Genomic DNA, 13,830 nt, shown 5'->3' with positions numbered 1-13,830 from the left:
TCGAAATGAAAAAATGTAAAATATAAAAAATAAAACGGAAAAAATGTAAAATATAAAAAAGAAAACTGAAAAAATATAAAATATAAAAAAGAAAACGGAAAAAAATATAAAATAGAAATGTTAAAACGGAAAAAAATATAAAATAGAAATGTTAAAACTGAAAGAGTAGGAAATTTGAAAACTTGAGGGTCAAGACATTTTTTTTTCTACTGAAAAATGGAATAGAATCGATAATGCGTTTCTCGTTGGCATTCCAATTTTCTCGTCACGTCTGTTTTTTCTTTCTTTTTTTAAATGAAAAAATGAATAAAAAAGGAAATTTTTACGAAAAGTAGATTTACTAAGGTTGCACACATTTTTTTTAAAATGATTATATATTTTTTTTTTCTTAAAAAGTGAATTTCTATCGATTGGCTCGTCTCAAAATGAGTATACCTTTTGCTCCTTCATATCCTGTAAATTTTCATCTAGCCTTTGCGTAGTTATTTGCGTTTATGTATATGTTATTTGTAAAGTTGTCCCTATTTACGTTTATGTATTCTTTAGACGTCTATATATATATATATGCACATTGCATATTCTGTCCAGTAATATTGTGTTGCATACGCGTTGAATGATGCTATTATATAATTATCATTATTATGGTTATGATTATAATTAATTACTACAATTAATTATCGTAATTAATTATTACTAATTGTCATAATTATTCTTAATTATTACGTTTAATTATTATTAATTATTACGTTTAATTACTATTAATTATTACGTTTAATTATTATTAATTATGGATATTGTAATTAATTACCATGGTTAATTATCGTAATTAATTATTATTAATTATTATGGTTAATTATTAATTATTGATTATTATTAATTATTGATATTGATTATTATTGATTAATGATTCTTATTGAGTCTTATTGATTATTATTAATTAATTATAAATTATAAATATTTACGTTATGATTTTAAACACAAGAGTAGCGCTCGTAAAACCGCTCGATTGCTGGCATGTAGTTACTTTTATTTTTTTTTCTCTTTCTTTAGTTTCTTTTTATTATTTTTTCGAGCATTTTTATTATATTATTATTATTAGCCGCATTGTACTCTCTCGAACGGTTCTCCTATAGGTGAAAAAAACGGGTGCTCGCTCCAATTTATAGAAAAGATTCCGTACTTTATTTGTTCGGATAGCATCGGCAATTATCATTTTTTCTGTAGAACGTATTTTCTTGACAAAAATAAATTATTGTTTGTATCTTTGTCTTTATCATCTTAGTTTCTTTTCCAATTTTAGAAATAATTCTTTTTTTTTCATTTTTACCTCACGGTAAGTAAATATTATTTTTCGTTATTGTTAAATGCTTTTTTTCGTTATTTTGAAATATTTTCTTTTTTATTTTGCAGTTTTCTGATTACATTTTTCCGTTCTACTTCTGTATAAGGCTTTTTGCACTGTTTGGTAGTAATTTTTCTCTGGAAGATGTTTCGACCGAATTGGAAATTTAGAGGAGAAGGTGGATATAATTCGGGCAAGTGCCCGGTGGTTTTTTTTCTATTTTTTCGATGGAAAGGTATTTATTTTTAAATTTTCTAAATTGAAGTGGATTTTCAATATTTATATTTTATCAAAAATGACAAATTTCCGAATCGGTTGAAATGTAAGTTGTGCACAAATTTGTTTTTTCAAATAGTCAACTGAAGAGCTAAAATGTATTTATTAGAAATTGCAGTATTGCCTTTTTTTAAATTGATTGAGAAAATTTGGCAATACTCAGGCCTCGGATATTCGGATTTTTCCAACTTTTTTCGAATATTTTCAACAAATGTTACTTTTTCGACTTCTTTTCAAAAATTGCAACTTTTTGGAATTTTTTTCAAATATTGCAACAAAATACCACATTTTTAGTATAAAATGCAACTTATTTCGATTTTTATAGTCTAAAAAATAACTATAGACAAAACTTTCAAAAATTATTTTTTAATAATTTTTTAATAATATTTTCGAAATATAGAATTAAAAAGATTTTGAATAATTAAAACTTTGTAAAATTCTATCTTTTAAAAATTATTTTAAAATATTTTTTAAAAAATTAATTTTAAGAATTTGTTTATTACAATTTATTAAAAATCAACTAATTTCAATATTTTCGATTAAATATTTTCAAAAATTCACCTTAATAACTTTTATAAAAAACAACCATGAACAGTTAGTGTTATTATAAAAAATTAAATTTTTTATCTAAATAATTGAATTCTTCAAGAAGTTTTGGAAAATTATTAAAAATAATTGGTTTGGAAATTAAGTTTAGTTAAAAATTGTAGAAAATATTTGAATTTTGGAACGGTTATAGTTGTAATTTTTAGAAATTATTAAATATCAGAAGGTTTTTGAAATTGAAGTTTTTAAAATTTTATTCACGGTGGAAAAACAAATAAGTATTTGAATATTATTTTATTTAACAGATTTATTTAAGTTTTGAATAATTGAATTTAACAATTAGGGAAAAACAAAAAAAATTTTTGTGACAATACTGAAGTAAATAAACGATTTCTTGGACTTTCTTCTATTTTTAATCGACTAAAGGGACTTTTTTGCGCTCCTTAAAGTCAATCCGAGGCCTGCACTACTGCAAGTTGAGATGAACCTGATAAAAAAATTGTTATGCTTATTTTTTGTTGAATTAGTGGGACAACTTTTATTTTCCAGATTCTTTTTCATTTTTTTTTTCATTTTTTTTTTTTTTTTGAAGCAATATTGTTGTGTATTTTAGCCGTTCGATATTGCTCTGAAAAAGGTGACGATATTCCCGCGCTCCTAGTCCTTTATTTAAAACAAAAAATAAAAAAAGACTTGGAAGAGCTTGAAATCCTATAAATAGTTGTGAATTGTCCAAAAACATACCGCATTATTTTGACACACTTGAAAAATGAGGCTTCCTCCTCTGAAAATCGTTAGGATCGGGGCAGTGTGATACTGACGAGGCCATGGCGACGGCAGCTCTTCTTCGGAACAAGCCGAGTCCCGGTTCGACCACTTTGGAGGACGTTCTAGACTCCCTCCTTGGTCTGCCTTCCGCTTCGCGAACCCCAAGCCCTGGACCTGGACCCGTTTCCAGTTCCACGTCCTTTCGTCAACGAACCAACGTCAATCAGACGAATGCCAAAGCCGGGAAGAGCTGTAGTGATCTGCGCCAAGACCTCCAAGGTAGGAGGACTATGTAAGTTTTCGTTCTGACGTCTTTTTTATAAATTCAGTTCATTCCTCCTGAAAAAAAATCATTCCCTCCCCCCAGGACGAGCGAGTCGCCAATATTTTCATCTGGATGAAATTTTTACCACAAAAAAAGAAATTGAAACTTGACTCGCTTTTTTTTCACATCGACAAAAAATCGATATGCGCCATCATGAAATTTAAACGCTTTTCTCATTCATTTTTCGATAAAAAAAAAAAGAATACTACTTCCGACATTGTCGAACGCCACATCATTTCCTCAACATCATCGATCACAACATCAACTCATTTGATTCCTTTTTTTATCTCTCTCTTTACATGGTCGATTTTAGGTCATCTAAAGATTCATTTCTTGATTATTTTTCAGTATTTCTCATTTCACTTGCCCGTGATTTTCATTTAAAAAATTTAGGATTATGTTCTCAACCAGCTGACCTGAATATTTTAAAAATAGAATCGAAAACATTCGAGAGATGCCGAAAAGAATATGGTAATGTTTTTTTTTAATTTTATAATTAACAAGGCAATTTTTAGATGACCTTCAACTTTAATGACCTTTCACTGACAATGAGCTTATTGTGGTCCATTTTATCAATTTTTGTATCTAAAATTTAGTTCATTGAAAGTGTTTCAAATTTTTAAATATTCGAACAGAAATTTCAAATATATTTGAAATAATAATTTAAAACGGTGTGAATTTTTTAAAATCAAGATATTTATCATTCTGTAAAATAATTTATAATTCGAATTGTTTTTTTATTTTTTCAGGTTTGTCACTGGTCAGGAAAATCAAGGAAATCAGGGGAAAAATCTAATTTTTGTGGCAAACCTGTTTTTTTTAGTTTTTTATTTAATTTTTTAGAAAGTGGATTTTTTATTAGTAAACTGTTGATATTAATAAAATTTTGCCGAATGATAGTTTTAATAATTACTCGATTTTTTATTATTGAAAATGGATCACAAATGAGACTTGATTTTTTATTTTTTTGAATTTGATTTTACAAAGTGCTTTTCAAACTGCAGAGTCCGCTAAAAGTGTCCTGGACGTTCGAGCCAAGGAGGATCAGGCTTCCTACTTCATCGGCGAGCTGGTGCGTCGTAAGAGCGAGGGTAGCGACTCGCTGCCCTCACGAGCCAGTTCAAAGTCCACAACGAACCTGCGGCAACGTCGTGTCTCATTCGACAATTCCCAGGAGAACGGAGGATTCAGCACCCTGGAGAAGATAGTCCGCTGCCGAAACAACAAGTGCACGAACGTGACGAGCGTCGCCGAGGCCCGGAAGACCTACAAGAGCTGTCACAACTGCACCTGTCTCTACTGCTCCCGCGAGTGCAGACGCGCCCACTGGCAACGTCACCGCAAGACATGTCTGCACTCGCGTGCCGGCGCACTCTGCAAGCAAGTCCTCTCCTCAGCCAAGGAGGACCCCACCACCCTGAAGCACGTCTCGGCCCTCGCCAAGCGGGGTTACGCCTCTCACGGTCGCGGCACCGTCAAATGCTTCTTCTCCAGTCCCGAGGCCGCCGAGAAGTTCATCAACAACGGCTTCATCGACCTCGGTGAGCCGACCTACGTCCGATGGTCGGACCTCCTCCCCAGCGAAATGGGAGCCGAACTCTACGCCGAAGTCATGAGACTCTGCAAGTCCTTCAACCCAGAAACGCGACTCGTCCTCTACGTGGCCGTGTGTGTCGTCAGCGAGGTTCCCACCAGCGGCGCCGTCAAATGGGAACGACAATTGGTCTCCAGGTGTGCCAAAATTCGGCTCGACGCCTCCTGTCGTCAGCCCAATTCAGCGTCTTCCGTGTCGCCCCAGAACAGACAGCAGACATCGCCCTTGCATTCCACGCTCAAGGACGTCGTCGAGTCGCCCGAGACACTCGTTCTCACCTCATTGCCTGGTAGCAATGGACAAAATACTCCAAGAAGATCGAGGGAAATCAGCTTCAACAACATTCAAACGCAGCTGAAAATTCGGGGCGTCTCACTCAGGCGACACTTTCCCCAGGTGTACAAGAAACTTTGCTCGTACGTCGATGGTTCGGTCGACAAATTCGCCCCCGTCACCATCTATCCCCGGGACCATGTTTCCGGGAAAAGTTTCATGTGCATCATAATGCTCGACGCCGATCCAGAGCGATTCCATTTATTGCCGACCGAATCCACAAGGGTCCGAACTGTCGACATCAGCGTAGAGCAAGAGTGATTTACTTTCCTCTTTTTTAAAAAAAAAATCTCCTGGAAAAAGAATACAGAAAAACCGAAGTTTATAGGCAGTTTCTATATTCTATTTCCCAAGGAAGAGTTATCGAATGAAATAAAATGAATAAAGCATTTTTCTATAATAAATTTTTGGAAATCGCTTCGCAAAGCTGAAAGCAAAAATTGTAATAGTTAGACGATTTTTTATAGTTCAGACAAACCCGGGCAAAAAAACATTCCGTTGACTCATTGACTGACTGAAAAAGTAGGTTCTCGATGAGGTTTTAAAGTTTTCCTATATACGTTCTTCGATTGAATCGAACGATGAACGAACGTTTTTTTTTATTGATAATTGTATTTAAATTAAAAAAATCGTTTTTAATAATAGAAAACGAAGTTATCACCGTGATTTATTGTTCTGTATTATACACTTCTATTCTATTATATAAATATATATATATTTGTCATATAAGCAAAGCGCCAAGCGCTCTATTTATTTCGTCTCTTATCGAACGGATTTTCTGTAAATTAAAACTAAAATAAAAAAAAAAACTATTAAATTCTACTAGAAAAAATATTTCACTAAATATAGTAATTCAGTCCAAAAAATATTTATTTAAAAAACATACCCCAAACAGGGAAAATTTTCGGTTGAAAAGAAATTTTCATTGTTCAGAATATTCTCTGTTTTGAAAAATATTGTCGACGAAAAAATGGGTACATGTCAAAAAAAAAAGCTGAAAGTAAAAATAGAGCTGTATGAATATTTATCGTAGAAAAATAAATTTTATTTATTCGACAATGTTATTCGAGAAGAATATTTTTTAATGTAAAGTATATAAAAAAATGTGAAAATCTTTCCGTCGAGATTTAAAAAAGGGAAATTTTAATTATATCAAATAAAATAGATATAGATATATTTATAGAATACTCAAATCTTCTGTATCAAAAAAAGTAACTGTTCAAAAGAGAAAAAAGAAAACAAAAAAAAATAGTGCAAATTCGTAATCCGTTTGATAAGAGTCGAACTGAGACACGCATCAAAAGAAACTAAGTCGTTCAGGAACTAAATAATGTATATTGTCAAGCGACTACCTATATTTATAATTTTTTTGTTAAGCGCAATCTCAATTGTCAATCGATTAAAGGAATTTCATTGTGTAGTAGTATTCGATTGTATTTCTAGGTGTTGAATTTTCCAGGTCTCGGATATTTTATGACTTTTTAGGACTATTTTCGAAAAAAAGCGACTTTCTTCGACTTTTTTTCAAATACTGCGACAAAATACCAATTTTCTGGTATAAAATACAATTTATTTTAATTTTCAATCGAATCTTTCGAAATTTTTCATTAATTATTGAAAAATAATTAATTTTTCAAGTATTTCGTTGAAAGTTTTTTGAAAATCATATTTTGAAGAATTTTAATTACAAATTATGCAAATAATTAATTTCCCAATATTTTTTAATGAAAAATCTTCAAAGGGAAATTATGAAAATCTAAATTAATGATACTTAGCTTCAATTCAATAAAATTCGATCCGAGGCCTGATTTTCAAGTGATTACGATAAAATGTTCCTATTAGTTTTCTTCATTTAAATTTAAATTAAGAATTTAATTATACTAATAATCATAATAATTAATTTTTAATTTATTTTTTTAATCACTTTAATTAATGGAAAATTTATTATTTAAATTATTAATTAAATAACCGAATTATTTATTGAATTAATGAAATTACTAGATTACTTAATTAAATTAATAATTTAATAGTTAATGATTTTATTTTATTTTCTTTCAAAATTCGTTATTTTAAATTTTCAAAATTGCTTAAAATGAAAGTAGAAAAATTATAGTATTAATTAAATGAATTGAAAATAAAAGATCTTTAATCGAGTCACAGTGGAACACGCCCTTGAGCTTATTATCCAGTTGTGTTTTGAAAATTCTATCGTATAATGTGGTGGTTTAAAACGAAGTCTCCCAATTTAATCTTAATTAGAAAGAAAAAATAATTAAGATTCGACTTCAAAGGCGGCAAATAGACTGTACCGATCTGGAATTGGTGTCTTTTGTGTATAATTTCACGTCTCACATCGCAGATGAAATTACAAAAGAGAAAAAAAAGTATATTAAACCACGATAAGCTCTCGAGCTTTCAGATTTATATAATAAAAACAAAAAAAAACATTTCGCTCTCTTTCGAAAGGCAAAAAAAGCTTTAGCCCTGCAAAAAGATAGACTTTCCCAGAAATTAGATATAATTCTGATACCGAATTATCCTTTAAGCTATCGCTCTGTCCCTTTCTCGATTTTATGGACCTTGTGCCAAAAAAAAAGAAAAGAAAAGAAAAAAGAAAATGTAAATGCGATAATTGCGAAAGCATGCCAAAAATATTTGGATTATTCGAATGTTTAAACAAGTTTCCTCTTAAAGAAAAAAAAATACTAAATCCCAGAGGCCTTGATTTCGCTTGAACATTTTTGCTAGGAATTTACAAATTTTCAAAAATCGACAATTTTTCCTTTCTCTCTTTCACACGTGTTATAGACACAAAATGTTCTTTTTTTCATCACTTTTTATATTTGTAATTTTGCGAAATCTATTTTTTAGTGTGCGTTTCCGTATATGAAAAAAATATATGTAATATGCGAAATTTATAATTTTTATTATCGAAATGAGAAGAAAAAAAATGATAGTTCTCGTCATATTGAAAAAAGATCATTTTTTCGTAACAGTTAAAAATATAGTTGTTAAATACTTTGTTACTTGATGATATTTGTAAACGTTATTAATAATAGGAAACTTTGCTGGCTCAAATAATGATGTTCATTAAAAAAAAAAAAGAAAATTAAAAATGAGCGATTCAATTTTTTTTCGATTGTTTATCTATAAAAATTTAATCGTGGTGCCAACGAGAGAAGTCACTTTACTGAAAAAGTGTGATTGTTAATTTAGGCGAATTATTTTTAAGAGCATATTCTTTATACGATGCGTAGCAATTAATTGTGCAATAAAAAAAACTGTAGAGTGAGAAAGTGCTAACAATTCAATTTTAAGAATGATTTGATGCTCTTTATTGTGTCAAGAGAAATGATAGTCTTTAGTTTTTTGTCGATCTGTAAAGCAAAAATTATTTTTATTCATTTATAGAAAATTTACTCATTTTAAGAAAATTAAGTTTAAAACAAAATTTATTCATTTTTTAATTTATAAATTGTCAATAATTTTTATTAATTTTCTATAATTGTGTATTATTTCGATTTAATTATTTAATTATTAATATAGTAAATAATTTCGAATTAACTAAATATTATATTTTATCGAACTAAAAGTGCATTTTTGTTGTTACTTTTACAATAATTATAGTAATAATAATTTTATTGTTCAAAATTATTGTTTCACTGAATTGAAAATTTTTGCTCACAGACAAAAGAAAATTTATTGTTATCCTAAAAATTATTTATATTGTAAGTTGTAAGATTTAAAAAAAGAAAGCGTTAAATATTGATAATTATGTTAGGTTTTTAATTGTCGAGTCAAAACTCGTTGAGAAATTAATATTAAATTTACATATATAATTAAAATTTAAATTTACAAGGAAAATTGTTAAAAATTTTTGGAGTTAATCGCAAAAATTTTTAATATTCGACTAAGTGAATAATTATTTAATCAAAAAATCTAAATAATTATTTATTATCTAATAATTAATTTACTGAACAATCATTTAATCATCTATTTATAAATATGTCTCCTTATAAAATTTTTTATTTTAATTTTTTCGAGAAAAAAAATAAAAACGTTTTAACAAATATAACTTTTTTTCATGTGTAATTTATAAAAAAACGAGTTCCAATTTTTAACTGTGTGATATAATTTCTTTTTTTAATTTAATCTTAAGAATAATTATTATATTTACTGCGTATATTTATCGTAATTTGTCTTTTTTGTAATAAACTTTCCACCTAGACAAATTGTTTTCAGTTTTTAAAAAACCATTTATTGATATTTTAGTGAAAAAAATTGTTGGAAAATTGAAACAGAATTTGTTCTTTTTTAGATTAAATCATCAACTTTTAATTTTATGATTAAATTTAACGATTTTAATTTATTTTACAAGAAAACTTGAAATTATTTTTTTATTTTTATTTATTACTCGGCAGGTAAGTAATATTAATAAATAATTTAATTTACTTTATTAGAAAGTCTAATTTATTTTATTTTTTAATTCTCCATATATGGAGAATTAAAAAATTAATTTGCAAAATTTTTTAGATTTTCGACGAATTTAATTAAAATTGTATTCGAAATAATTGAATTTTTCGGGGAATTTTATGAAAACTTTTTAAAATAATTGAATTTCTGTGAAAAATTGTATTAATTGATTAAAATAATTGAATGACTGCGAGAAATTTTATTGTTTATGAAAATAATTAAATGACTGCGAAAAATTTTATTGTTTATAAAAATAATTGAATTCTTTTGATGAATTTCATTCAAATTTCTTGCGAAGATTTTTTTAAAGATTATTCAAAATAATTGAATTGTTTCGAGAAAATTAATTGAAATGAATTGATAAATTCTTGTAAACAAATTTTAACGAAATTATTCAAAATAATTAAATTCTTGTAAATAAATATTATCAAAATTATTTAATTCTTTCGATGAATTTTATTAAAATTTCTGAAATTAATTGATTTTCTAATAAGAGTTTGTTTAATTCTTTAAAATAATTGAATATATTCGAAGAATTTTATTGTTTATAAAAATAATTGAATTCTTATAGACAAATTTTATCAAAATTATTGAAATTAATTGAATCCTGTTGAAGAATTTTATTAAAATTTCAGAAAATAATTTCTTTGTTTGTGAAGAATTTTATTTATTTTTTAAAATAATTGATTTTTTTAAAGATTATTCAAAATAATAATGCATTCGTTTCAAGAAAATTAATTAAAATGTATTGAAAGTAAGTGAATTCTTGTAAACAAATTTTTATCAAAATTATTGAAAATACTTGAATTATTGTAAATAAATTTTATCAAAAGTCTTGAAAATAATTAAATTTTGTCAATGAAATTGTAAATTATATTAAAAATAATTGAATTCTTATTAACCTGTTAGTCTTTATCCAAATTTTTCGAAATATTTGACTTTTTTCGTGAAATTGGATTAAAATTTTGTAAAAGAAATTGCTTCGAAAAGTTTTATTTAAAATTTAGAGTTTTTTCTTCTGTAAATTATTCCTAATTTAAGAAAATAAATCTTTTTCCTTCAGTTATGAAAACAAATTTACTTTTTAATTTTAACAGTCTGTAAATTTGGCGATTTATAAGCGTCAAAAATTTCCTGCTGCTTCAATTGTGTTCCAACTGTTTTCGTTTCTGGTTTCGCCGAAGGACGACCGACAATTGCCGGTGGTGAGAATTCAATTTCCATATCGGAAACTGAGGTTGATGATAATGATGAACTATCGTCATTTTTATTTTTCGTCACCTTAAATTGAAGAGGTTTCACCAATTTCTGTGCTTCTGGATTAGCGATATTTTGTGCTTTAATCGGATACATTGTTATGTAGTAAGTTCCATTTTTCCTATGAATATGAAGTGTTGGCGGTAATTCGATATCTTGTTTTGATTCCTCTTTCTTTGCACGTCGATGATGTCTGGGGAATGCTTGAAAACTTGGTTGTCCTGGCACGTTTACTTTTCTCACTTTCACCGGCGTTGGCGGTCTATCCTCCTCCTCTGATTCCTGATATTTTTCCTTCGCCTTTTTCATAAGATAGTAGACATATCTATCGATTGCTCCCGGTTTCCATCCGATTCGTGGCGGAGGTCTTCCGGAAACGTTCCTTGAATTCCACAGCCAGCCCATATTTTTTGGCACTCGTAATTTTAAATCCAGACAATTTTTATGACCATAGACGTTCGAATTTCGTTCTTGTATCGAACGAACTTCTTTCATTAGATTTTTACTCACTTTTATTGGATGTAAGTTTGATGTTTCTGTAAAAAACGAATTCGAAAAATCAGAATTACATCCTTTAATTTAATTTTATTGAAACGAAAAAAAGGTTGTTGAGTAAAAAAATACTGACCAGAGTTTCGTGTTTGGAGAGAAGACTTTTTCCGTTTTTTAATTTTTTGATTTTTATGTTCACTTTTAAGGGAAGTTTTCGACTTGGTCGCATTTGGATTTTCGTTAATAGCAACTTTTTCATTTTTCGGTGTTTCAGTATTCGGTGTGGAATTTTTCTCTGGATTTTCAGATTTTTTCCTTCTTGATTTACAATCGGCATCACCGCAAGGACCGCCTTCGATTTTCTTTGCTTCTTCATTTATTTCCGGAGCCGTGTATTGGAGTTTCTTTTTTTCATTATCATTTTTTTTCACTTTGCGATTAGCCCTAATTTGTCTATTAATTCTTGCCTCCTCCGATTGAATTCTCGCTAAATTAAAAGGCAATGGTTTCGTCTCTATCATGTCCTTGGATTTATTTTCTCCAAGCTGGAAAATGATAAAAAGCGTAGTTAAAAAATTAATAAATTTTAATTTAATTTAATTTCAATTTAATTTTACCTTTTTGTTTTTTGTATAAGGACCTGAAGTAAGTGACGTTCTGGGATCAGAAGATCGAATGAGATCGTAGGATTTTTTACTCTTTGGTTGACAAGTGTCAGCGTCGTCTTCTTGTCTTCCGAAAATCGGATTTTCGGTAGGATCCATAAGTCCCAAACCTGCTAATCCAGGAATTTTGCCCAGTGAATCAACAAATTCTTGCGTTTCTCTAAAGGCTCTGATAAAACAATCGGCTCCCGTACACGGCATTTTGGAGCAAGTTCCATTTGCATTCAATTTTCCTTTTCCATAACATCCGCATCCGGTTCTCTTCGGGGTAATACTATTTTTCCAAATTGATTTACAAGCGCCTGATGTTAATGTTTCCATTGACGATTTTCCCTCCGGATATTTTTTGCATGACAAATTTGTATTAATTTGATTATTCGTCATTCCCTGCCGCTGCTGCTTTTCTCCTTTGAACATAAATTTAGCGGAAAAAATTGAGTTTGTCAACAATTAATTAGTTATAGAAAAAAAATTACGCAGATTTAATTAAATAAAAGAATTACTTGCGTTATTTGCGCAGCAACCTCCGCCTCTTAATCGTGAAAACGGACTTTTCGGACAATCAACGTGACAATTTTTTGAAATCTCCTCATTCAATAATTTTGTTCCCAAACAAAGACCTCCGCCACAAATTTGCTGTCTCGTCGAAGAATTGGAACAATATTCAACTTGTTTTTCATTAAACCCGTTGCATTGTGTTCTGAATAATTCTTTTAATTCAGTTCGAGAATTATCGTCACCACTTTTTGAATTCTCTTCCCCAATTTCGATGGAAGAAAATTGATCAATAGATCTTTGTCCACTAATTTTTCCTCCTTTGTACTTTTCCATCGTCTTTGCAAACTCTTGTTCTTTAGATCCTGAAGTAACTTTAGAAAAATTAGAACATTGAAATTCGTTGTTAGATTTTGTATTTTTGAAAAGAAAGGAATTTTCCTGCAAGGCAAATTGAGTTTCGATTGTTTTCCCACAACAGGATAATCGTAAAAATAGAGTGATTGTTCCAAAAGGATTTCCTTCATCATCAGCGAGATTGTAGGTATTTTTCAAGACGTAAGGTTTAGGAAGATGATTTCTATCATTCAGGGCCATCATCACTTGATCGCAAAGGCAACCTGATAATAATACTTTAGCCTGACAGATTGGAAATTCTTTTTTTTCGTCATTTTCCTCTTCTAATAGTCTTTCTTTTTCCATCGTAAAAATCCCAACTTCCAAAGGTTCTGAACGTAATGCTTGAATCAAATCAAACGGATTTTTTGAAAACAGACACGATTTTCCAATATCGAAATTAACAGCAGTGGATATTGATTTTTCATTTTTCAATTTTTGCGAAGATTTCTTTTTTTTCTTAATTTTCTTCCCTTCTGGAATTAATTCCTCTTCTTCTGGAATTAAAGTGATTATTGGATAGTCTAGAAATTTTAAACGAACACAAATCGGTATTTTTCCAATTAATTTTTTCGCATTATTTGTTAAATTAATTTGATCAATAAGAAATTCAAACATGTATAATTGTTCCTCATCGAAAGAAGTTTTAAAATCCATTTTTTTCTATTTTTTAAATAAAAAAACAAACATTGAAATACTATTTAAAAACTTGATGAAAATTAATATTAAATACTACGAATTTTGAAAGAAAAACATTTTCTCTAGACAGAATCGGACAGAATCACAAAAACGTCATAAAGAATTTACCTAACCGTGAAAAACTTTTGTTTTTTGTTTACAAAATGATTTAATACATAACCCTTTAACA

The 13,830-nt window shown here is 29.0% G+C and overlaps 2 protein-coding genes across 6 annotated transcripts in view; one reads left to right on the top strand and one right to left on the bottom strand.

The window, feature by feature from the left end:
• LOC122502037 overlaps nt 1-6,312 on the top strand; it is a 78,751-nt gene extending 72,439 nt beyond the window's left edge. For 2 of the 5 annotated variants that reach the window (XM_043611891.1, XM_043611890.1), the window contains exons 11-12: nt 2,963-3,211; nt 4,262-6,312. In XM_043611891.1, coding sequence (XP_043467826.1) covers nt 2,963-3,211; nt 4,262-5,445 — 1,433 coding nt within the window. In that variant the 3' untranslated portion in view covers nt 5,446-6,312. Of the gene's footprint in view, nt 1-2,962; nt 3,225-4,261 lie in introns of all 5 variants that reach the window. The other 3 variants (XM_043611893.1, XM_043611892.1, XM_043611894.1) reach the window with 2 other exon arrangements.
• A 4,322-nt stretch (nt 6,313-10,634) lies between these two features.
• Nucleotides 10,635-13,754, bottom strand: LOC122502034. The gene is made up of 4 exons (XM_043611886.1): nt 12,575-13,754; nt 12,024-12,478; nt 11,543-11,951; nt 10,635-11,450 (listed from the first exon to the last, which is right to left on the bottom strand). Exons 1-4 carry the CDS (start codon nt 13,617-13,619, stop codon nt 10,735-10,737), a joined length of 2,625 nt encoding a protein of 874 aa, XP_043467821.1. The 5' UTR covers nt 13,620-13,754; the 3' UTR covers nt 10,635-10,734.
• Nucleotides 13,755-13,830: the final 76 nt, after the last annotated feature.

The sequence above is a fragment of the Leptopilina heterotoma genome, unplaced genomic scaffold (assembly GCF_015476425.1).
Source record: "Leptopilina heterotoma isolate Lh14 unplaced genomic scaffold, ASM1547642v1 Lhet_22, whole genome shotgun sequence".
In the NCBI taxonomy this organism is placed as follows: Eukaryota; Metazoa; Arthropoda; class Insecta; order Hymenoptera; family Figitidae; genus Leptopilina; species Leptopilina heterotoma.
Note: the sequence above shows the minus strand (reverse complement) of the source record. Positions and strands in the feature narration are given on the sequence as shown.

What these genes read in the sequence shown, in the direction of transcription:
- LOC122502034 (XM_043611886.1), bottom strand. Translation starts at nt 13,619, where the DNA reads ATGGATTTTAAAACTTCTTTCGATGAGGAACAATTATACATGTTTGAA. An exon ending in TTGCTGCGCAAATAACGCAA is followed by an intron (nt 12,479 to 12,574) that starts GTAATTCTTTTA and finishes TTATGTTCAAAG; the next exon opens with GAGAAAAGCAGCAGCGGCAG. An exon ending in TCTCCAAACACGAAACTCTG is followed by an intron (nt 11,451 to 11,542) that starts GTCAGTATTTTT and finishes CGTTTTTTACAG; the next exon opens with AAACATCAAACTTACATCCA.